We start from the raw sequence: 25,837 nt of genomic DNA, 5'->3' as shown, positions 1-25,837 counted from the left end.
TCTTCCACAATGGTTGAACTAGTTTACAGTCCTACCAACAGTGTAAAAGTGTTTCTATTTCTCCACATCCTCTCCAACTATTGTTGTTTCCTGACTTTTTAATGATCACCATTCTAACTGGTGGGAGATGGTATCTCATTGTGGTTTTGATTTGCATTTCTCTGATGGTGAGTGATGAGGAGCATTTTTTCATGTGTCTGTTGGCTGTATGAATGTCTTCTTTTGAGAACTGTCTGTTCATATCCTTTGCCCACCTTTTGATGGGGTTGTTTGTTTTTTTCTTATAAATTTGATTGAGTTCTTTATAGGTTCTGGATATTAGCCGTTTGTCAGATGAGTAGATTGCAAAAATTTTCTCCCATTCTGTGGGTTGCCTGTTCACTGTGATGGTAGTTTCTTTTGCTGTGCAGAAAATCTGTAGTTTAATTAGATCCCATTTGTCAATTTTGGCTTTTGTTGCCATTGCTTTTGGTGTTTTACACATGAAGACCTTGTCCATGCCTATGTCCCAAATGGTATTACCTACGTTTTCTTCTAGGGTTTCTATGGTTTTAGGTCTAACATTTAAGTTTGTAATCCATCTTGAATTAATTTTCATATAAGGAGTAAGGAAAGGATCTAGTTTCAGCTTTTTACTTCTGGCTAGCCAATTTTCCCAGCACCATTAAATGGGGAATCCTTTCCCCATTTCTTGTTTTTGTCAGGTTTGTCAAAGATCAGATGGCTGTAGATGTGTGGTATTATTTCTGAGGGCTCTGTTCTGTTCCATTGGTCTCTATCTCTGTTTTGGTACCAGTACCATGCTGTTTTGGTTACTGTAGCCTTACAGTATAGTTTGAAGTCAGGTAGTGTGATGCCTCCAGCTTTGTTCTTTTGGCTTAGGATTTTCTTAGCAATGCGGGGTCTTTTTTGGTTCCATATGAACTTTAAAGCAGTTTTTTCCCATTCTGTGAAGAATGTCATTGGTAGCTCAATGGGGATGGCATTGAATCTATAAATTACCTTGGGCAGTATGGCCATTTTCCCAATATTGATTCTTCCTATCCATGAGCATGGTATGTTCTTCCATTTGTTTGTGTCCTCTTTTATTTCATTGAGCAGTGGTTTGTAGTTCTCCTTGAAGAGATCCTTTACATCCCTTGTAAGTTGGATTCCTAGCTGTTTTATTCTCTTTGAAGCAATTGTGAATGAGAGTTCATTCATGATTTGGCTCTCTGTTTGTCTGTTACTGGTGTATAAGAATGCTTGTGATTTTTGCACATTCATTTTGTATCCTCAGACTTTGCTGACATTGCTTATCAGCTTAAGAAGATTTTGGGCTGGGGTTTTCTAAATATACAATCATGTCATCTGCAAAGAGGGACAATTTGACTTCTTCTTTTCCTAACTGAGTACGTTTTATTTCTTTCTCTTGCCTGATTGCCCTAGCCAGAACTTCCAACAGTATGTTGAATAGGAGTGGTGAGAGAGGGCATCCCTGTCTTGTGCCAGTTTTCAAGGGGAATGCTTCCAGTTTTTGCTCATTCAGTATGATATTGGCTGTGGATTTGTCATAAATAGCTCTTATTATTTTGAGATATGTTCCACCAATACCAAATTTATTGAGTTTTTAGCATGAAGGACTGTTGAATTTTGTCGAAGGCCTTTTCTGCATCTATTGAGATAATCATGTGGTTTTTGTCTTTGGTTCTGTTTATATGCTGGATTACATTTATTGATTTGCGTATGTTGAACCAGCCTTGCATCCCAGGGATGAAGCCCACTTGATCATGGTGGACTAAACTTCTTGATGTGCTGCTGGATTCGGTTTGCCAGTATTTTATTGAGGAATTTTGCATTGATATTCATCAGGGATATTGGTCTAAAATTCTCTTTTTTTTTGTTGTATCTCTGTCAGACTTTGGTATCAGGATGATGTTGGCCTCATAAAATGAGTTAGGGAGGATTCCCTCTTTTTCTATTGATTGGAATAGTTTCAGAAGGAATGGTATCAAATCAGTTATTTATTTAGTTCCTCTCATTTGTTTCTGATCAGAAACCAGTGAGAGACATCTAACAAGATCTTTTAATTTAAAAAAAAAGAAACCAGAAAAGAGACATTTACATCAGTTTTTAAAAAATGTATTATTAGTTGCTAGCATTCAGGTAGGGCCAAGTAAGAATACTTTTTTAAATTATTTGGACTTTTATTTTAGATTCAGGGAGTACATGTGCAGGTTTGTTACATGGGTATATTGTGCAATGCTAAGTTTTAGAGTATGAATGATCCTGCCATCCAGGTAGTGAGCATACTATCCAATAGTTAGTTTTTCAACCATTTTCCCCATCCTCCCGTCCCCCTTTAGTAATCCCCAGTGTCTCTTGTTAAATCTTTCTTTTAATTAATTTCAACTTTTATTTTAGGTATAAGGGTACCTGTGCAGGTTTGTTACATGGGTGTATTATGTGATGCTGAGGTTTGGGGTACAGATCCCATCTCATAGGTAGTAAGCATAGTACCCAATAGGTTTTCAACCCTTGTCCCCCATCCCAGTTTCTGTTTTTGCCATCTTTATGTCCATAAGTACCCAATGTATAAGTGAGAACATTTTTGCTTTCTGTTCCTGCATTCATTTGCTGAGAAATTAATGGCTTCCAGCTACATCCATGTTGCTGAAAAGGACATAATTTCATTCTTTTTAAAGTCTGCGTAGAATTCCATGGTTTATAAGTACCACATTTCCTTTATCCAGTCCACCATTGATGGGCACCTAGGTTGATTCTATGTCTTTGCTATTGTGAATAGTGCTGTGATGAACATATGAGTGCATGTGTCTTTTTGGTAGAATGATTTATTTTTCTTGCTTTTTTTTTTTTTTTTTTTTGAGATGGAGTCTCATTTTGTCACGTAGGCTGGAGTGCAGTGGCTTGATTTCGGCTGACTGCAACCCCCGCCTCCCGGGTTCAAGCAATTCTCCTGCCTTGGCCTCCCAATTAGCTGGGACTACAGGCACACACCGCCACACCCATTTCTTGCCCATTTTTAATGGGGTTATTTGATTTTGCTTCTGAATTGTTTCAGTTTTTGGAAATTTTAAAAAGTGACTTCCTCTCTCTGAGCCTGAGTATACTCATCTTGAAAATTTTGCTGTATAAGATGAAAGAACAGGATTAGAAAAGGAGGGAGGGAAGGAGCAGCAGGCTTGAATCTACATCCTGGCTCACTTTCTGGCTAACAGTGTCTCTTGTAGAATAAGTCCTGTCATCTCTGTGCAACTGATTACACCTCTGGCACCTACCTAAACCCCATAGGCCTATTAGAAATGTCAAATGACAAATCTGTTTGTAAACTAGACAGAATCCTATAAGGATAAAATCTGTAAGATTTCATTCCCTTCCTATGCCTCACCATAGTTAATGCTTTCCTGCCACCTTGTACCTTGCCCTTTTGTAAAACTAATTTCATCAAGACATCATTAGGGCTGCAGCTAAAGCCTGTGGCTTTTGATTCTTAGCTCAGTTCTCTTGTAGTATTAATTATATACCAAATTTCTATCTGGATGATGGCATACAAGGAAACCTGCCATCCTTTTTTCTTTTTTCTTTTTTTTTTTTTGACAAAGCTTCACTCTGTTGCCCAGGCTGGAGTGCAGTGGCATGATCTTGGCTCACAGCAACCTCTGCCTCCCAGGTTCAAGGGATTCTTGTGCCTCAGCCAACCAAGTGGTTGGGATTACAGGCACAAGCCACTACACCCAGCTAATTTTTTTAATTTTTATTTTTAGTAGAGATGGGGTTTTGCCATGTTGCCCAGGCTGGTCTTAAACTCCTGAGCTTAAGCAGTCTACCAGCCTTAGCATCCCAAAGTGCTGGGATTACAGGCATGAGCCACCGTGTATGGCATACCTGCCATCTTTAATTGTGGTTATGCAGCCAATATGGTGAGAAGTCTGACATTAGAAGAAATAGGGACCAGGCGTGGTGGCTCACGCCTGTAATCCCAGCACCTTGGCAGGCCAAGGCGGGTGAATCACCTGAAGTCAGGAGTTCAAAACTAGCCTGACCAACATGGAGAAACCCCATCTCTACTAAAAAATACAAAAATTAGTCGGGCATGGGGACGCATGCCTGTAATCCCAGCTATTCTGAAGGCTGAGACAGAAGAATCGCTTGAATCCGGGAGGCGGAGGTTGTGGTGAGCCGAGATCGTGCCATTGCACTCCAGCCTAGGCAACAAGAGTGAAACTCCCTCTAAAAAAAAAATAAATAAATAAAATTTTTTAAAAAGAAAAAAAAGAAATATATCCCCCCCCCTTTTTTTTTTCTATCTGTGACATGCAGCTGGTTCTGACTTAGCTTCTCCATAAATATTCAAATGAAAATGAGGGGTGGATGGTCAGGTGCTGATAGTACTCTTTGGATTCCTCTAGTTATGGTTACATTTTCCTGAACAACAAGGATGGGCTCCTGGGTTCCAGATACAAGAAAGCTGTATTCAGGGAATACACTGATGGTACATTCAGGATCCCTCGGCCAAGGACTGGACCAGAAGAACACTTGGGAATCTTGGGTAAGGGAATTCCACTTCCCTCCTAATGTTTAACAGCCTGATCTGCACCTAGGGCAGCTATGTTGTACCAGGATGGCCTCACTATTCCCCATTCTCAGTGTTTTCATATGATACACTGGAATTATGGAATATTTTATGAAACAATCACGACAATAAACAGTGAAGGAGGAGGAAGGAAATCATGAATTCTGCTGCAACATGAACCAGGTTTTACTGAGTTTTCTATATCTTCAAGGTATGAGTTTCTGAGGATGGTAAGTTGTAATAAATGCTAGGGGCAGGAGAACTTAGGAACATCAAAAAGTGAAAAAATATATATATATATACAAGGAATCAGTTTTTTCATTGTACCCCTGTTTAACTATTGCTTTAGGTGTTTTCCCCCTTATTCTAGTTATGGTACAGAAGGGACCCATTGACTCCTGAAGAGATCCTCTCAATTCTATATTGTCTGCCAAACTTATCACTCCTTATCATCAATGATTCCACAGCACCTTGATTCTTTAGACCTTAGGGCTGTTATAGATAGAGGGTAGGGGTGGGAAAAGTGGAGGTAATTGAAAGTATAATCTTGTCTTTGAAGTACCTTCATCCTGTGGGTAATAGTAACAGTTTAAGGACTTCTGAATCTAAAAATGGAGCCAGCCATGCCTTCTAGGTCTTAGAAGGATGTTTTTTCAGGGTAAACTCCTAATTCTATGAAGTGCCCATGTATGTCCCTTTCTTTAATGTTCCCTGTCCTACTCCTTCATTAATGAAGCTTTATTTATTTACTTATTTTTGTTTACATTAGGTCCACTTATCAAAGGAGAAGTTGGTGATATACTGACTGTGGTATTCAAGAATAATGCCAGCCGCCCCTACTCTGTTCATGCTCATGGAGTGCTAGAATCTACTACCGGCTGGCCACTGGCTGCTGAGCCTGGTGAGTGAGGACACTTAGTGAAAGAACAAAGGACATGCATCACCTCTGCTTCAGGCTTCTGGATTGTTCCTTTAAAAATTATGTACTTCAGACTGGAGTGGTAGCTTATTCCTATAATCCCAGCATTTTGAGGGGCTGAGGCGGGTGGATCACTTGAGGTCAGGAGTTCAAGACTAGCCTGGTCAACATGGTGAACCCTCATCTCTACCAAAAATACAAAAATTAGCTGGGTGCAGTGGCGTGCACCTGCAGTCCCAGCTACTCAGGAGGTTTAGTCGGGAGAATCTCTTGAACCCAGGAGGTGGAGGCTGCAGTGAGCCAAGATCATGCCACCACACTCCAGGTGGAAATGAGACAGCTGTATGGATAGGAGATTATCATCAGTTTGAGATATGGATCTGTAACTTGGAAGAGACACCTGGGATAGACATAGAGGTTTAGCAGTTGTAAGTAATTACAATGGATGGTAGTTGAAATCATGATATGTATGTAATCACCCAGTGAGATAGTGTGTAAAGTGACAATGATATTAGCTGAGAATGAAACTTTGGAACATACTACTATTTAAGAGGAGGTAATCTATCTTAAATAATATATAGGTTTAAAGTAGTTCTAACTACTATATCCAATCACAGTAGGATATTTTATTTTATTTGTACAAATGTAAGAAGTATGTGAGAAATTTTGTTACATGTATATTACGTATAATGATCAAGTCAGAATATGTATAGTGTCCATCATCCGAGTATAATATATTTTTGTTAAGTATAGTAATCTTAATCTGCTATCAGACATTGAATTCATTCCATTTGACTGTATATTTTTACCCTTTAAATCAGTTTTCTTCATCTTTCCCTTTCTTTAACACTCACCACCCTTCCCAGTCTCTGTTATCTACCTTTCCACTCTTTATTTCCATATGATCAAAGGTTTTAGCTATTACATATAAGTGAGAAAATGCAATATTTGTCTTTTTGGGTCTGATTTATTTTACTTAAGATAATGACCTCCATTTCCATCCATGTTGCTGCAGATGATATGATTTCATTCTTTTTTATGGCTGAATAGTGTTCCATTGTGTATATATACCACATTTTCTTTATCCATTCATCCCTTGATGAACACAGGTTGATTTCATATATTTGCTATTGTGAATAGTGCTATATATAAGTGCAGGTATTCCTTTGATATATTGATTTCTTTTCATTTGGGTAAATATCTAGTAGTGACATTCCTGGATTGAATAGTAATTTTTTAGTATTTTTAGAAGTTTTTGTACCACGTTTTATAGTGCCTCCACTAGTTTACATTTCCACCAATAGTGTGTAAGAGTTCCCTTTTCTCTGCATCCTTGCCAGCATCTGTTATTATTATTATTTTTTGTCTTTTTAGTAATAGCCATTCTGACTAGGATAAGATGATCTGTCATTGTGGTTTTAATGTGCATTTCCCTGATAATTAGTAATGTTGAGCATGTTTTCATATACCTGTTGGCCATTTGTATGTCTTATTTTGAGAAATGTCTATTCATGTCTTTTACCCACTTTTTAATGTGTTTTTTTTCTTTTAACTTGCTTGAGTTTCTTGGTATTCTAGTATTAGTCCCCTGCCAAATGAATACTTTGTAATTGTTTTCTCCCGTTCAACAGGTTGTCTTTTCACTCTGTTATTTCCTTTGCTGTGCAATATTTAGTTAAATATAGCCCCATTTGCCTATTTTTGCTTTTATTAACTGTACTTTTGAGGTCATCAATTCTTTGACTCAACCAATGTTCAGGAGAGTTTCTCTCGAGTTTTCTTCTACTATTTTTATAGTTTCACATCTGACATTTTAGTCTTTAATCCATTGTAAGATAATTTTGTATATGGTGAGAGATAGAGGTCCAGTTTTATTCTTCTGCATGCGGCTATTCAATTTCCTCAGCACTATTTACTAAAGAGGATGTTCTTTCTCCAATGTAACTTTTTGTCAGTTTTGTCAAAGATCAGTTGATTGTAAATATGTGGCAATATTTTTGGATTTTCTATTCTGTTTCATTGGTCTATGTGTCTATTTTTATACCATGCTGTTTGGGTTACCATAGACTTTTAATATATTTTGAAGTCAGGTAATGTAATGCCTCCAGTGGTTTATTTGTTTATTTGTTTATGGCTCAGGACTGCTTTGGCTATTTGGGCTCTTTTTTGGTGTCATATAAATGTTCAAATTTTTGAAAAGTTTTGTTAAGTATGACATTGATATTTTTAGAAGAATTGCATTGAATCTGCAGATTGTGTTGGACAATATGGTCATTTCAATGATATTAATTATTTTGATATTTTTTCATTTGTTTATATCCTCTTCAATTTCTTTCATCAGTGTTTGTAGTTTTCATTGTAGAGATCTTTCATCTCTTTGGTTAAAATTTTTACTAGGTATTTTTATTATTCCTAGGTATTTTATTATTTTGTATAACTACAACTGGATATATTTTTGTACTGCAATGAAATTATTGTATGCAAAGTTCATTTGGAAAAATAAAGAATACCTGAGCAAGAAAAGCCAAAACACTGAAAAAAAATACTAATGAAATCATACTAGCATAACCCAATAGTATAGCATATTATGAAGATGAAGATACAATAATTAAAGTGACATGATAGTGTAAATAAAAATCAATAGGACGAAACAAACATTCATGAAACAGACCCACGCTTCTGCCTTTGTCAATAGCAATGGGAATACAGATAATGCTAGTCTATTACTAACTGCACACCTCTGCCTTCTACCTCCATCAGCTTCAGACAAGAAAGATGTTAATTTGATTAGTCAGAACCTAAAATGTTCGCTGGAAATGTCTTACCAGTGGGCAGGATTACTGTTTCTTTTATCTCAGCACTCCCTATTGCACTGCCCCTTTCCATGTGGTAAGTTGACCTATGCCTGCAACTAGGTAAGCTGGATATGTGAGTTAGTAGAGGGTCTGTGCTGCAGATCTAGCTATCTTAATTTAATGAAATTTGAGAGTCATCAGCATGTAGATGATATTTAAAGTCATAATATGGATGAGATCACTCAAAGATTGAGTTATACAGTAAGTAGTGGCAAAGGTGGCTGGATTAATTCAGGTAAGAGATGATGGTAGCTTGGACCAGCTGGATAAAGTGGAAAGGGTGAGTAGTTTTCTAATTCTGTATTTATTTTGATGGTTAAGAAATTAGCTGGTGAATTGGGGTTTCTAGATGCTGTCTTTTTTATTTTCGGTAGTTGCTATATTTTAGTCATTAATCCCTTCTATGATTTAAACATGGCAGATATCTTTTCCCAGTTTATTAACTTTGTGTGTGATATCCTTTGTTGAACAGAAATCCTTGATGTAATGTGATCAAATCGATGGAATTTTGGCCTCATAGTTTGTGCTTTTGAAATTTTGTTTATCAAGTTCTTCCCAACCCTTGGACACAAAGACATTCTGCTGCATTATCTTCTGATAAATTTATAAGTTTCTTTTTTCACATTCAAATCTGTAATCAGACCAGAGTTTGCATTTTTATATTCTATTAGCTAGAGATCCATTTTTAATTTTTCTTTATATAGAAAGAAAATGTTATTAATACCATCTTCTAAACCATTTGACGATCCCCCCTTTGAGTTGCTTTGCCATCATTATTTCATGTTTAGTTCCTTTAAATACATTAATCAGTCTCCAATCTATTCTGTTATATTTGTCTATTCAGTTATTGAAACAATATCATATTATTTTTATTATCATAGGCTTGAAAGTTGTCTTAATATTTGAAGAACAAACCTCTTTTATTCAGGATTTACTTAGGTGTATGTTATTTTTCCATATAGATTTTAGAGTAAGTTTCAAGTTTCTCAAATACAGCTGAAATTTTGATTGACATTGTATTAAATTTATAGATTAGGAGATAATTTGCATCTTTGCATTATTTGTTGGAATGGATCTCCATTTATTCAGATGGTCTTCTACGACTTTATAGTGTTGTAAAAATGTCATCATAAAGGTTGTACATATGCTTGGTTAAGTTAATCCATTAATGCTTCTTAGTTTTTCATACTACTTTTAAATTATATTTCTAATAGATTATTTATAATGTAGAGAAATGCTATTCATTTGTGTAAGTTGAACCTGTATCTGGTAGTCTTCCTGAACTCCATTGTTAGTTTTACTAGTTTGTTGATTCCAGAAATATTGAGAGTTTTATTCTCTCTCTTATTCTTTCCATTTCCATATATTTTTGCCAGGATCACCAATACTAGTGATGGTAGTGGTCATCTTCAACTCTACCAATCTCAAGGGAATGCATGCAAAGGTTCTGTTTGCTATGATTTTTTTGGAAATTTATTTAAATTTCTAAGAGAACAAAAATTTATTTAAATTTTTAATCAAGATAACTGATCTAAAACCTTCAATAGAAGAATAATTTTGAAACCATTTTGGTGGTGGAGGGGAAAATGGTGGATAGGAAGTAGACTAACTTGCAACTCCCACTGGAATGGACAGAGCAGCATGTGGAGATCCATATTATCAACTTCTGCTCCAGGAACTACCGTAGAAACATACCACTGAGAGAATCCACAGACCCTTTGAAGGAGGTGCATTGCCACTGTAAGCTCCATGGGACAGCTGAGGGACTGTGAGTTGTCTTGCTTTCTCAGTTGGGAGGCTTGTAGCCTGGTGAAGGTTGTCAGTCCTGCTCACCAACTGCCTGGAAATAAACTCAGTGCTGTTGGGGAGGCACGATGCTGTTGAGACTGGCCTTTTCAGCTGTGGGCTGCCATCTTTCTTTCACTTCCCTGGTGTCCTGTGTGATGTAGCAGAGGCAGCCATAATCCCCCTAGGAACATAACTCCATTGGCCTGGGAAACACACTCGCATCCCCCAAAGCAGCCACAGCAAGCCCTACCCAAAGAGAGTCTGAGTTCAGGCATGCCTAATTCTGCACTTCTGTTAGCCAAAGACAATGAACATAATCCCTGGGGAGCTATATGGCCCTCTGTACCACCTGATAAAACTGAACACTTATCCAAAGGCGACCCTACGAGAACCATGTATCCTCCCTATACACCTGCAGCTGATGTGTTCTTGAAAGCATCACTTCCTGATTGGAGTCCAAACAACACAATACCAATGCACTTAATAAAAACACAACCAAGGACCCTCACATAGTCCACTTCACTCCCCTGCTACCTCCAATGGAGCAGGTGCTGATATCCATGGCTGAGAGACATGAAGATGGATTATATCACAAGACTCTTTGCAGTCACCCCCCATTGCCAGTCTGGAGCCCAGTAGGTCTGCTGGGTGGCTGAATCCAGAAGAGAAATAACAATCACTGCAGTTTACCTCTCAGGATATGGTGCTCTCCCTATCCCTAGGGGAAAGGGGAGAGCACCACATCGAGGGAGCACTCTGTGGGACAAAATAGTTTGAACAGCAGTCGCTGAGTCCCAGATCTTCCCTCTGACATAGTCTACCTGAGTAAGAAGGAACCAGAGCACCAATTCTGGTAATATGACAAAACAAATTATTTAACAATCCCCAAAGATCATACTACCTTACCAGCAATGGATTCAAACCAAGATAAAAATCTCTGAATTGCCAGAAAAAGAATTCAGAAGGTAGACTATTAAGCTAATCAAAAAGGCAACAGAGAAAGATAAATATCAACTTAAAGAAATTAAAAACGGGATACAGGATATAAATGAAAAAATCTCCAGTGAACTAGATAGCATAAGGACATAGTTACAGAATGACAAAATACACTGAAAAGTCACAGCAATAGAACTGAAGAAGTAGAAGAAAGAGCTTCAGAGTTCAAAGACAAGGCCTTTAAATTAACTCAATGCAACAAAGATAAAGAAAAGATAATTTAAAAAGCCTCAAAGAAGTTTGGAATTATGTTAAACGACCAAACCTAAGAATAATTGGTGTTCAGGAGGAAGAATAGAAACCTAAAAGTTTGGAAAACATATTAAGGGAATAATAGAGGAACATTTCCCTGGCCTTTCTAGAGATCTAGACATCCCAAAACAGGAAGCTCAAAGAACACTTGGGAAATTCCTCTCAAACAGATCGTTCCCTAGGTACGTATCTACCAGGTTATCTAAAGTCAAAAGTAAGGAAAGAATTTTAAGAGTTGAGAGGCAAAAGCACCAGGTAACCTATAAAGGAAAACCTATCAGATTAAAAGGAGATTTCTCAGCAGAAACCCTAAGAACTAGAAGGGTTTGGTGTCCTTTCATCAGCCTCCTCAAACTAAACAATTATCAGACAAGAATTTTTTGACCAGCAAAACTAAGCTTCATAAATGAAGGAAAGATACAGTTTTTTTTTTCAGACAAACAAATGCTGAAAAGAATTTGCCACTACCAAGCCAGCACTACAAGAACTGCTAAAAGGAAATCTAAAACTTGAAACCAGTTCTCCAACTATACCAAAATAGAATCTCCTTAAAGCATAAATCCTACAGGACCTATAAAACAGCAACAATTAAAAAAAGTCAAGGTATTCAGGCAACAAACAGCATAATGAATAGAACAATACCTCACATCTCACTACTAACATTTAATGTAAATGGCCTAAATGTTCCACTTGAATGATACAGAATAGCAGAGTAGATAAGAATTCACCAACGAAATATCTACTGTCTTCAAGAGACTCACCTAATACATAATGACTCACATAAACTTAAGGTAAAAGGGTGGAAAAAGATATTCCATGCAAAAGGACACCAAAAGGGAGCAGGAGTAGCTATTCTTATATCAGACAAAACAAACTTTAAAGCAACAGCAGTTAAAAAAGACAAAGAGGAACAGACATCATATAATAATAAACGGACTAAATCAACAGGAAAATATAATCATCTTAAATATATGTGCACCTAACACTGGAGCTCCCAAATTTATAAAACAAGACCTAAGAAATGAGGTAGACAGCAACACAATAACAGTGGGGGACTTTAATATTCCACTGACAGCACTAGATAGGTCATTAAGACAGAAAGTCAACAAAGAACGGACTTAAACTATTCCTAAAACAACTGGACTTAACAGATATTTACAGAACATTTTACCAGCAACTGCAGAATATGCATTCTATTCATCAGCACATGGAATGTTCTCCAAGATACACTATACGACAGACAAAGTTCAAGATACACAAAACAAGTCTCAACAAATTTAACGAAACTGAAATTATATACTCTCTCAGACCACAGTGGAATAAAATGAGAAATCAACTCCAAAAGGTACCCTCAGAACCACTCAAATACCTAGATGTTAAATAATCTGCTCCTGAATGATCATTGGGTCAACAGTGACATCAAGATAGAAATTAAAAAACCTTTTGACATGAGCAGTAATAGTGCCACAACCTATCGAAACCTCTGGGATGCAGCAATAGTGGTGCAAATGTAGCAGGACAAGCCGCAGACAAAACCCTTCAGACACTGAGTTAAAGAAGGAAGGGCTTTATCCACCTGGGAGCTTCGGCAAGACTCATGTCTCCAATGACTGAGCTCCCTGAATGAGCAATTCCTGTCCCCTTTAAGGGCTCACAACTTTAAGTGGGTCCATGTGAGAGGGTCATGATTGATTGTGCAAGCAAGGGGTATGTGACTGGGGGCTGCATGCACCAGTAATTAGAATGGAACAGAACAGGACAGGGATTTTCACAGTGCTTTTCTATACAATGTCTGTAATCTATAGATAACATAACTGATTAGGTCAGGGGTCAACCTTTAACTACCAGGCCCAGGGTGTGGTGCCGGGCTGTCTGCTTGTGGATTTCATTTCTGCCTTTTAGTTTTTACTTCTTGTTTCTTTGGAGGCAGAAATTGGGCATAAGACAATATGAGGGGTGGTCTCCTCCCTTACTAAGGGGAAAGTTCATACATTTAAATGCCTACATCAAGAATTCTGAAAATGCATATATAGACAATCTATGGTCATGCCTCAAGGAACTGGAGAAACAAGAACAAATCAAGCCCAAACTCAGCATAAGAAAGGAAATAACCAAGATCAGAGCAGAACTAAATAAAACTGAAACAAAAATAATACAAAAAATAAATGAAATAAAAAGCTGGTTCTTTTGAAAAGACAAAATTGATCGACCATAATGGAGATTAACCAAGAAAATAAGAAACAAATAAGTTCAACTAGAAAAGAAACAGGAGATATTACTACCGATACCACAAAAATACAAAACTTCACTCAAGGCTACTATGAACACCTTTACATGCACAAACTAGAAAACCTAGAGGAGATGGATAAATTCCTGGAAATATACAACACTCCTAGTTTAAAGCAGAATGAAATAGAAACCTGTACAGACCAAAAACAAGCAACGAGATTGAAATGGCAATAAAAATTGTCAACAACAACAAAAAGCCCAGGGTACAACAGCTGAATTCTATCAGACATTCAAAGAAGATTTGGTTCCCATCCTATTGACACTATTTCAAAATATAGAGAAAGATGGAATCTTCCTCAAATCATTTTATGAAGCCAGTATCACCCTAATACTAAAACCAGGAAAGGACACAACAAAAAAAGAAAACTACAGACCAATATCCCTGATGAACATAGATGCAAAAATCCTCAACGAAATACTGGTGAACTGAATCCAACAGCATATGAAAAATAATCCACCATGATCAAGTGGGTTTCATACAAGGGATGCAGGGATGTTTTAACACCTGAAAGTCAATAAATGTGATACATCACATAAACAGAATTAAAAACAAAAATTACATGGCCATTTCAATAGATGCAGAAAAAGCATTTGACAAAATCTAGCATCCCTCATTAAAATTGGCATAGAAGGTGCATACCTTAAGGTTTCACAAGCTATACCTTAAGATATGTCAAGCCATGTATGACAAACCCACAACCAACATTATATTGAATGGGGAAAATTCCCCCTGAGAACTAATACAAGACAAGGATGCCCACTTTCACCACTTCTATTCAACAAATTACTGGAAATCACACAAGGGAAAGAAATCAAGGGCATCCAAATCGGTAAAGAGGAAGTCAAACTCACTGTTTGCTGATGACATGATTGTATACCTACAAAACCCTAAAGACACATCCGGAAAGCTCCTAGAACTGGTAAATGAATTTAGCAGAGTTTCAGAATACAAAATTAATGTACACAAATCGGTACCATTTGTCATACCAGTACCCAGCACCTTCTGTTGAATAGGGTATTCTTTCTACACTTTATGGTTTTGTTTGCTTTATTGAAGCTTAGTTGGCTGTAAATATTTGGCTTTATTTCTGGGTTATTCTGTTCCATTTGTCTATATGCCTTTTTTTTAATACTAGTACCATGCTCTTTTGGTGACTATGGCCTTATAGTGTAGTTTAAAGTTAGGTAATGTGATGCCTCCAAATTTCTTCTTTTTGCTTCACCTTGCTTTGGCTATATGGGATCTTTGTTGGTTCCACATGAATTTTAGGATTTTTTTTTCTAGTTTCGTGAAGAATGATGTTGGTATTTTGATGGAAATTGCATTGAATGTAAAAAAAAAAATGAAACTGAATCCTCACCTCTCACTGTATTGGTCCATTTTCATGCTGCTGACAAATACATACCTGAGACTGGGCAATTCATAAAAGAAAGAGGTTTAATGGACTCAGAGTTCCATGCAGCTGGGGAGATCTCACAATCATGGCGGAAGGTGAAAGTCATGTCCCACATGGCAGCAGAAAAGAGAAGAGAATAAAAATCAAGCAAAAGGGGTTTCCTCTTATAAAACCATCAGTTCTTGTGAGACTTATTTACTACCACGAGACAGTATGGAGGAAACCATGCCCATGATTCAATGATCTCCCACTGGGTTTCTCCCACAACATGAATTATGGAGCTACAATTCAAGATGAGATTTTGTGGAACACAGCCAAACCATATCACTCACCTTATACAAAAATCAACTCAAGATGGATCAAAGTCTTAAATCTAAGACCTGAAACCATAAAAATTCTAGAAGATAACATTGGAAAAATCCTTCTAGACATTGGCTTATGCCAAGACTTTATGACCAAGAACCCAAAAGCAAATGTAACAAAATCAAAGAGAAATAGATGGGACTTAAATAAACTAAGGTTTCTGCACAGCAAAAGAAATAATCAGTAGAATAAACAGACATCCCAGAGAGTGGGAAAAAATCTTCATAATCTATATATCTGATAAAGTACTAATATCTGGAATCTACAAGGAAGTCAAACAAATCAGCAAGAAAAAAAAAAAAATCCCATCAAAAGGTGGACTAAGGACATGAATAGACAGTTCTCAAAAGAAGATATACAAATGGCCAAAAACATGAAAAAAATGCTCAACACCACTAATGATCAGGGAAAATCAAATCAAAACCACAGTGTGATATCACGTTACTTCTGCAAGAATGGCCGTAATCAAAAAAATCAAAAAAGTAATGGGTGTTGACGTGGATATGGTGAAAAGGGCACACTTTTAAACTGTTGGTGGAAATGTAGACTAACACAACCTCTATGGAAAACAGTGTGGAGATTCCTTAAAGAACTAAAAGTAGAACTACCCTTTGATCCAGCAATTCCACTCCTGCGTAACTACCCAGTGACAAGAAGTCATTATACAAAAAAGATACTTCCACATGCATTTTTATAGCAGCACAATTTGTAATTGCAAAAATATGGAACCAGGCTAAATGCCCATCAATCAAAGAGAGGAAAAAGAAAATGTGAGATAGATATAGATATAGATATAGATATAGATATAGATATAGATATAGATATAGATATAGATATAGATATAGATGCACCATGGAATACTACTCAGCCAGAAAAAGAAATGAAATAGTGGCATTTGCAGCAACCTGGATGGAATTGGAGACCGTTATTCTAAATGAAGTGACTCAGGAATGGAAAACCAAACATCATATATTCTCACTCATAAGCGAGAGCTGAGCTATGAGGACGCAAATGCATAAGAATGATAGAATGAACTTTGGGGATTCAGCGGAAAGGGTGGGAGGTAAGTGAGGGATAAAAGACTACGCATTGAATGCAGTGTACACTGCTCAGGTGATGCGTGCACAAAAGTATCAGAAATCACCACTAAAGAACTCATTCATGTAACAAAATATAACCTGTTCCTCAAAAACCTATTGAAATAAAAATAAAACATTTTGAAGACTACCTCTATAAGGTACCTTTTCCAAGATGTTTATACCAGACATATCTTAATCTCTAAATTGTATTAGATGGCATAGATTCTGATAAGCTTTGATAAGCTTGGAATTTGTCCCTTTCATCCTACTCTCCAAAGAAAATTTACTCTAAGGGTTGTTACAATAATACTGTAGAAGGCATACAGCTTCTCCTATATTTAGTTTTCTCTTAATAGAGAATAAAAATCCAACCTAGTTATGACATCAACCATACCACTATTGAAAATCTGCAGTGTCTGCTTCAGAACGCTGGCATGAGCAATTTTATATTTTAATATAATGTCCTTATTAAATCCTAGTGTAGTATTAGTATTGTCAGTTATAAGGTTGGTTAATATATGGTGCAATGGGGACATATGCAAGTTATAATGTGGCATAACATCTTATTTTTATGAAAACAATTACAGTCTAATCAGGAGAAAACTACCTGTATACCCACCTTAATGATAAGCTCTCCTGTATATCAAGGTACTATATTTAATTTTAAAATACATAAAAAATACATAAATAGCACCAAAATACATAAAATAGTTATGATAAATGAATATGATATATTCTATCAGTAAACCAGATGCCAGATTTACTTTTTATAGGATAACATAAATTATTACATAGAAAAATTATACCCTTGGAAAAGCTTTTGCTCTGTCATAGTGATGTGTGATTGGACTTAATGGGCCCAATTATTAAATATCTGGATTTAGTTATAAGTTGTATTTTATAAGGACTCTGTATACAAGTATATCAATTATAGTACCTTAAGAGCTAACCAACAAATAATTAACCTACAGAAGCATGATTATGATCTAAGCAAAAAATGGTCTTACTTAAGTAAAAATGCAGCATCTTATAAACAATTTTTTACAAATACATCACGCATTAAAATTAACATAGTTTACACAATTAATTACAAAACACCATACGAACTGCCTCTCTTCATAACCAATTGGCCAAGTGGATATGTGTGTGTATGATGAACTAATTATTGAGAAAGGATGGTACACAGGTGAGCATGTTGAAAAGTCCCACCAGGTATGCTTCACCAGTCTCCTGAAAGGCATCCATAACTGCATTACCAAACCTCAAGCCTGTTTTGAGACCCCAGACAACAGATGTCAAATTAGATGCTTTGTTCATGTCTGGTAATAATAACATTTCTGGGTCTGTGAGGAGGCTTTGTAGTGCTTTGGTTGATAGGGTTGCTCTTTGTGTCTGCCTTAATTGCCAGCTATTTGTGAGGAGCTTTCCTACAGTGGATTTATGAGCACTGGACTTACTGAGCAATCTGTTTGGACAGAATATTTTCTTTTGCCCAATGTTAAACTTTTAACTACTTCACTGCCAACATTAAACATTAAAACCATCAACATAAAAAAAATTTAAGTAACTCAGTGAAGAAAATCTTCTTTAACAATGGCTATTCTGCGCATCTAGTATTAGATTTTTGTCTTTCTCAAGGAAACATTATTAGTGACCATACTATATATTAAAATTAAATTGAATATATACATTTCTAAAAAGCATAACATGAAAATCAAGGCATTCATCAAATTCATGTACTTAACCAAAGTCTTGATTTTCAGAATTCACTGGTCAGTCATGATTCTAGACCAAGGCTGTCAAAACATGTTTTTATTTTTATTTAGTTAGTTTAATTTTTTATTTTTTATTTTAAGTTCAGGGGTACATGTTCAAGTTTGTTATATAGGTAAACTTGTGTCATGGGCATTTGTTGTACAGACTATTATCTAACTGAGGTACTAAGCCTAGTACCCAGTAGTTATTTTTTCTGATCCTTTCCCTTTTCCCACTGCTCACCCTCAAGTAGGCTCCAGTGTCTGTTGTTCCCCGATATGTGTCCATGTGTTCTCATCATTTAGCTCCCACTTGTAAGTGAGAACATGCAGTATTTGGTTTTCTGTTCCTGCGTTAGTTTGCTAAGGATAATGGCCTCAACTCCATCCATGTTTCTGCCAAGGACATGATCTCATTATTTTTTATGGCTGCATAACATTCTACAGTGTACTTATAACGCTTTTTAAAAAAAAGTCCAGTCTACTATTGATGGGCATTTCAGTTGACTCTGTGTCTTTGCTATTGCAAATAGTGCTGCAATGACCACATGCATGCATCTGTCTTTATGATAGAACAATTCATATTATTTGGGTATATACCCAGTAATGGGGTTGCTGACTTGAATGGTAGTTCTGTTTTTAGGTCTGTGAGGAATCGCCCTACTGTTTTCCACTACGGTTGAATTAATTTATACTCCCACCAACAGTGTATAAGCATTCCCTTTTATCTGCAATCTTGCCACCATCTGTTATTTATTTATTTATTTATTGACACTTTAGGAATAGCTGTACGGGTATGAGATGTTATCTCATGTGGTTTTGATTTGTATTTCTCTAATGATCAGTAATGTTGAACCTTTTTCTTTTTCTTTTTTTTTTTTTCAGAAGGAGTTTTGCTCTGTCGCCCAGGCTGGACTGAAGTTGCATGATCTCAGCTTGCTGCAACCTCCGCCTCCTGGGTTCAAGCAATTCTCATGCCTCAGCCTTGTGAGTAGGTAGGATTACAGGCACATGCCACCACACTTGGCTATTTTTTTCTTTTCTTTTTTTTTTTTTTTTTTTGTATTTTCAGTAGAGATGGGATTTTACCATGTTGGGCAGGTTGGTCTCAAACTCCCGACCTCAAGTAGTCTGCCTGCCTCAGCCTCCTAAAGTGCTGGGATTACAGGCGTGAGCCACCACATGCAGCCATTGAGCATTTTTTTTTCTATGTTTGTTGGCTGCATGTATGTCTTCTTTTGAGAAGGGTCTGTTCATGTCCTTTGCCCACTTTTAAATTGGGTTGTTTTTACCTTATAAATTTGTTTAAGTTCCTTATCAATATTCAACATTAAACCCTTCTTGGATGCATAGTTTGCAAAACTTTTTTCCATTCTATATGTAGGTTTCCAGTTCACTCCATTGATAGTTTCTTTTACTGTGTAGAAACTCTTTAGTTTAACTAGGTGCCATTTGTGAATTTTTACTTTTGTCGCAATTGCTTCCAGTGTCTGTGTCATGAAATCATTGCCTTTTTGTAGATCCAGGATGGTATTGCCTAAGTTTTCTTCCAGTGTTTTTATACTTTTGGATTACACATTTAAGTCTTTAATCCATCTTGAGTTGATTTTTGAACAAGGTGTAAGGAAGGGGTCCAGTTTCAGTCTTCTGCATATGGCTAGTTAGTTATCCTCCACCATTTATTGAATTAGGGGATTGTTTCCCCACTGCTTGTTTAATTTTTAGCTTTGTTGAAGATCAGATAGTTGTAGGCCTTCTTTTTGGGCTCATTATCCTGTTATATTGATCTATGTGTCTGTTTTTGTACCAGTACCATGCTGCTTTGGTTACTGTAGCTTGGTATTATAGTTTGAAATCAGGTATTGTGATGCCTCCAGCTTTGTTCTTTTTCTTTGGATTGCTTTGGATTGCTATTTGAGCTCTTTTTGGTTCCACATGAATTTTAAAATCGTATTTTCTAGTTATTTGAAGAATGCCATCTGTAGTTTGATAGGAATAGCATTGAATCTATGCATTGCTTTGGACTGTATGGCCATTTTAATGTTATTGATTCTTTCTATTCATGATCCCATATTTGCATTAGTATCATCTCTGATTTCTCCGGGCAGTGTTTTAGGAATAGAATGGAATGGAATAGCATTCCTGATTTGGCTCGCGACTTAACTATTGTTGGTGTATAGGAATGCTAGTGATTTTCCTGAGACTTTGCTGAAGTTGCTTATCAGCTTAAGGAACTTTTGGGCTGACACTATGTGGTTTCTAGATATAGGATCATGTTGCCTGCAAACAGGGATAGTTTGACTTCCTCTCTTCCTATTCATATTCCCTTTCTTTATTTCTCTTGCCTGAATGCTCTGGCTGGAACTTCCAATATTATATTGAATGGGAGTTGTGGGAGAGTACATCCTCTTCTTGTGCTGGTTTCCAGTTTTTGTCCATTCAGTATGATGTTGGCTGTGTGTTTGTCATAGATGGCTCTTATTATTTTGAGATATGTTACCCCATTACCTAGTTTATTGAGAGTTTTTAACATGAAGGAGTGTTGAATTTTATTGAAAACCTTTTCTGCATCTGTTGTGATAATAATGTGGTTTTTGTCTTTAGTTCTGTTTATGAGATGAATCCCATTTATTGATGTGAATATGTTGAACTGACCTTGCATCCCAGGGATAAAACCGATTTTATCATGGTGGATAAGCCTTTTGATGTGCTTTGGAATTTGGTTTGCCAGTATTTTGTTGATGATTTTTGCATCAGTGTTCATCAACGATATGGCCTGAAGTTTTCTATTTTTGTTGTGTCTCTGCGGGGTTTTAGTATCAGGATGATGCCGGCCTCATAGAGTGAGTTAGGGAGGAGTCCCTCCTTCTCAATTTTTTTGCAATAGGTTTAGTAGGAATGGTAGCAGATCTTTGTACATCTTGTAGAATGTAGTTGTGAATCGGTCTGGTCCTGTGCTCTTTTTTTATGGGAGGTGTGGCTGGTAGGCTATTACTGATTCAACTTCAGGGCTTTTTATTGGTCTTTCCAGAAATTCAATTTTTTCCTGGCTCAGTCTTGGGAGGGTGTATATGTCCAGAAATTTATCCATCTCTTCTAGATTTTCTAGTTTATGTGCATAGAGGTGTTCATAATATTCTTTGTTGGTTACTTGCATTTCTGTGGGGTCAATGGTAATATCCCCTTTGTCGTTTCTAATCGCGTTTATTTGGATATTCTTTCTTTCTTCTTTATTAATCTAACTAGAAGTCTATCTATTGTATTAGTTATTTCAAAGAATAAACTCCTGGATTCATTAATCTTTTGATTGTGTGTGTGTGTGTGTGTGTGTGTGTGTGTGTGTCTCTGTCTCCTTCAGTTCAGCTCTGATTTTTTTTTTCTTATCTTCTGCTAGCTTTGGGATTTTTTTTTCGTGTGCTTCTTTAGTTCTTTTAGTTGTGATGTTAGGTTGTTAAATCGAGATCTTTACAACTTTTTGATATGGGCATTTTGTGCTGTAAACTTTCCCTTTCCCTTTTCACACTGCCTTAGCTGTGTCCCAGAGATTCTGTAATGCTGCATCTTTGTTCTCACTGGTTTCAAAGAAGGCCTTGATTTTTGCCTTATTTTCATTATTTACCAAAAAGTCATTCATAAGCAGGTTATTCAGTTTCCATGTAATTGTATGGTTTTGAGTGAATTTCTTAGTCTTGATTTCTAATATGATTGGACTGTGTTCTAAGAGACTGTTATGATTTCAGTTTTTTTGCATTTGCTTAGCAGTGTCCTCTGTTCGATTATGTGGTTGATTTTGATGTACCATGTGGTGACAAGAAAAATGTATATTCTGTTGTTTTGGGTGGATAGTTAATGTAGATTTCCATCAGGTCTATTTTATCCAGTGCTGAGTTCACATGTTGAATATCTTTGTTCATTTTCTGCCTCAGTGATCAGTCTAATACTGTAAGTGGAGTGTTGTAGTCTTCCACTGTTATTGTGTGGGAGTCTAAATATCTTTGAAGGTCTCTAAGAATTTGCTTTATGAATCTGTGTGCTCTTGTGTTGGATGCATATATATTTGGGATAGTTAGGTGTCCTTGTTGAAGTGAACCCTTTGCTATTATGTAATATCTTTCTTTTTTTTTTTAATCTTGATCTTTGTTGGTTTAAAGTCTGTTTTGTCAGAAACTTGGATTGCAACCCCTGCTTCTTTGTATTTTCCATTTGCTTGGTAGATTTTTTTCATCCCTTTATTTTAAGTCTGCAGGTGTCATTGCATGTGAGATAGGTTTCTTGAGGACAGCACGTCAGTAGGGTCTTGGATCCTTATGCTACTTGCCACTTTGTGCTTTTTAAATGGGGGCCTTTAGCCCATTTACATTCAAGGTTAGTATAGGTATGTGTGGATTTGAATGTGTCATCATATTAGCTTGTTATTATGCAGACTCATTAGTGTGGTTGATTTATAGTGTCACTAGTCTGTGTACTTCAGTATGTTTCTGGAGTGACTAGTAATGGTCTTTCCTTTCCATATTTAGTGTTTCCTTCAGGAGCTCTTGTAAGGCAGTTCTGGTGGGAGCAAATTCCCTTGACATTTGCTTGTCTGAAAAGGATCTTATTTTTCCTTTGCTTATGAAGCTTAGCTTGGCCAGATACGCAATTCTGAGTTGCAATTTATTTTCTTTAAGAATGTTGTACTTGGGTGGTTGAAGTGTGAGGATCCCTTGAGCCCAGGAATTCAAGGTTGCATGTAGCTATGATCATGCCACTGCACTCCAGCCTGTGTGACAAAGTGAGACCCTGTCAAAACAAACAAGCAAACAAACAAACAAACAAAAAGAATGTTGAATATTGACTGGCTTGTAGGGTTTCTGCTGAGAGGTTCACTGTTAGTCTGATGGGCGTCCTTTTGTAGGTGACCTGCCCTTTCTGTCTAGCTGCCTTTAACATTTTTTTTTCCTTTTATTTTGACCTTGGAGAATCTGATGACTGTGTGTCTTGGGAATGACCTTCTTGTGAAGTATCTTGCTGGAGTTCTCTGGATTTCCTGAATTTCAATGTTAGCCTCTCTAGCTAGATTAAGGAAGTTTTTATGGATGATATCTTGAAATATGTTTTTTTTATGTTGCTTACATTCTTTCCATTTCTTTCAGAGACACTAATTAGTCATAGATTTGGTCTCTTTACATAATTCCATATTTTTTGGAGGCTTTGTTTGTTCCTTTTATTCTTTTTTCTGTCTTTTTTTTTTTTTTTTTTTTTTTTTGCTATTCTTTTGATTTCCATTCATTGTGACTGTCTTATTTCAGATGAGATCGGGCACGTTCTGGGTGGTATGGCTGTAGCTTGTCTTATTTCAGAAAACTAGTCAAGTTCTGGATTCTTTCCTCTTCTTGGTCTATTCTGCTATTACTACTTGTGATTTCATTATGAAATTCTTATAGTATGTTTTTCAGGTCCATCATATCAGTTACATTCTTTACTATATTGGCTATTTTGTCTACCAGCTACTGAAATGTTTTATTGTCATTTTTAGTTTGCTTGGATTGGGCTTCAGTGTAATCCTGTATCTTAATGATCTTCACTCCTATTTATAGTTTGAATTTTACTTCTGTAATTTCAGCCATCTTAGCCCAGTTCATAACTCTACCTGGAGAGGTGTTATGATAGTATGGAGAAAAGAAGGCACTTAGTCTTTTTAAAGTGTCAGAGTTCTTGTGATGTGTTTTTCTCATCTTTGTGGGTATATGCTTTTTCAATATTTGAAGTTGGTGACCTTTGGATATTCTTTTTTCTTTTATCCTGTTTGATGACCTTGAGGGTTTGATTGTGGTATAAGCTAAATTCAACTGACTGGCTTCTTATATGGGAGATTTTAGGGGGCCAGCTGAGCTCCCAACTCTTGGACTGTGTGCTCTAACTCTGGAGGAATTGTATTGGGCCTTTAATTTGTTCTCTTGCTTCTCAAGGTTAGGAATCCACTGTGCTGATAGGGCCAAGTTACTCCCAGACCACTGGTCACTACACTGATGAGTGGTGTCAGCCAAAGTGTTTCATTGTGCGGTGGCAGTAGGATCTGTTCTTGTTCGCGTGTGCCAATAGCTGTAGCAGCAACTGTGTAGCAGGGAGCACACTCATTGACTGTGGCAGAATGCTACTGAATGCCAGGGTGCCTGCCTCCATGTGGCCATTCACCACAGTGGTAGAGGTAGTCTGGCTCGGGTGGGGTGGGGGCCCTTTCTAGTGACTGTGTGTGTGATTGTGCTGGTTGTGGTGTTAGCACAGGGTTGGGACAGTTGCAGGTGCATCTCTGCGTGCACTTTCTTTTTTTTTTGTTGTTGTTGTTGTTGTTGTTGTTGTTGTTTTTTAATTAATTTATTATTATTATACTTTAAGTTGTAGGGTACATGTGCATAACGTGCAGGTTTGTTACATATGTATACTTGTGCCATGTTGGTCTACTGCACCCATCAACTCGTCATTTACATCAGGTATAACTCCCAATGCAATCCCTCCCCCCTCCCCCCTCCCCATGATAGGCCCCGGTGTGTGATGTTCCCCTTCCTGAGTCCAAGTGATCTCATTGTTCAGTTCCCACCTATGAGTGAGAACATGCGGTGTTTGGTTTTCTGTTCTTGTGATAGTTTGCTAAGAATGATGGTTTCCAGCTGCATCCATGTCCCTACAAAGGACGCAAACTCATCCTTTTTTATGGCTGCATAGTATTCCATGGTGTATATGTGCCACATTTTCTTAATCCAATCTGTCACTGATGGACATTTGGGTTGATTCCAAGTCTTTGCTATTGTGAATAGTGCTGCAATAAACATACGTGTGCATGTGTCTTTATAGCAGCATAATTTATAATCCTTTGGGTATATACCCAGTAATGGGATGGCTGGGTCATATGGTACATCTAGTTCTAGATCCTTGAGGAATCGCCATACTGTTTTCCATAATGGTTGAACTAGTTTACAATCCCACCAACAGTGTAAAAGTGTTCCTATTTCTCCACATCCTCTCCAGCACCTGTTGTTTCCTGACTTTTTAATGATCGCCATTCTAACTGGTGTGAGATGGTATCTCATTGTGGTTTTGATTTGCATTTCTCTGATGGCCAGTGATGATGAGCATTTTTTCATATGTCTGTTGGCTGTATGAATGTCTTCTTTTGAGAAATGTCTGTTCATATCCTTTGCCCACTTTTTGATGGGGTTGTTTGTTTTTTTCTTGTAAATTTGTTTGAGTTCTTTGTAGGTTCTGGATATTAGCCCTTTGTCAGATGAGTAGATTGCAAAAATTTTCTCCCATTCTGTAGGTTGCCTGTTCACTCTGATGGTAGTTTCTTTTGCTGTGCAGAAGCTCTTTAGTTTAATGAGATCCCATTTGTCAATTTTGGCTTTTGCTGCCGTTGCTTTTGGTGTTTTAGACATGAAGTCTTTGCCCATGCCTATGTCCTGAATGGTACTACCTAGGTTTTCCTCTAGGATTTTTATGATATTAGGTCTAACATTTAAGTCTCTAATCCATCTTGAATTAATTTTCATATAAGGAGTAAGGAAAGGATCCAGTTTCAGCTTTCTACTTATGGCT

The 25,837-nt window shown here is 37.0% G+C and overlaps 1 protein-coding gene across 4 annotated transcripts in view; it reads left to right on the top strand.

The window, feature by feature from the left end:
- HEPH (hephaestin) overlaps positions 1 to 25,837 on the top strand; it is a 100,063-nt gene that overhangs the window by 37,675 nt on the left and 36,551 nt on the right. For all 4 annotated transcript variants that reach the window (XM_025373228.1, XM_025373231.1, XM_025373230.1 and 1 more), the window contains 2 exons: positions 4,410 to 4,549; positions 5,343 to 5,474. In XM_025373228.1, coding sequence (XP_025229013.1) covers positions 4,410 to 4,549; positions 5,343 to 5,474 — 272 coding nt within the window. The remainder of the gene's footprint in view (positions 1 to 4,409; positions 4,550 to 5,342; positions 5,475 to 25,837) is intronic.

This window comes from Theropithecus gelada, chromosome X (genome assembly GCF_003255815.1).
Source record: "Theropithecus gelada isolate Dixy chromosome X, Tgel_1.0, whole genome shotgun sequence".
NCBI lineage: Eukaryota > Metazoa > Chordata > Mammalia > Primates > Cercopithecidae > Theropithecus > Theropithecus gelada.
Note: the sequence above shows the minus strand (reverse complement) of the source record. Positions and strands in the feature narration are given on the sequence as shown.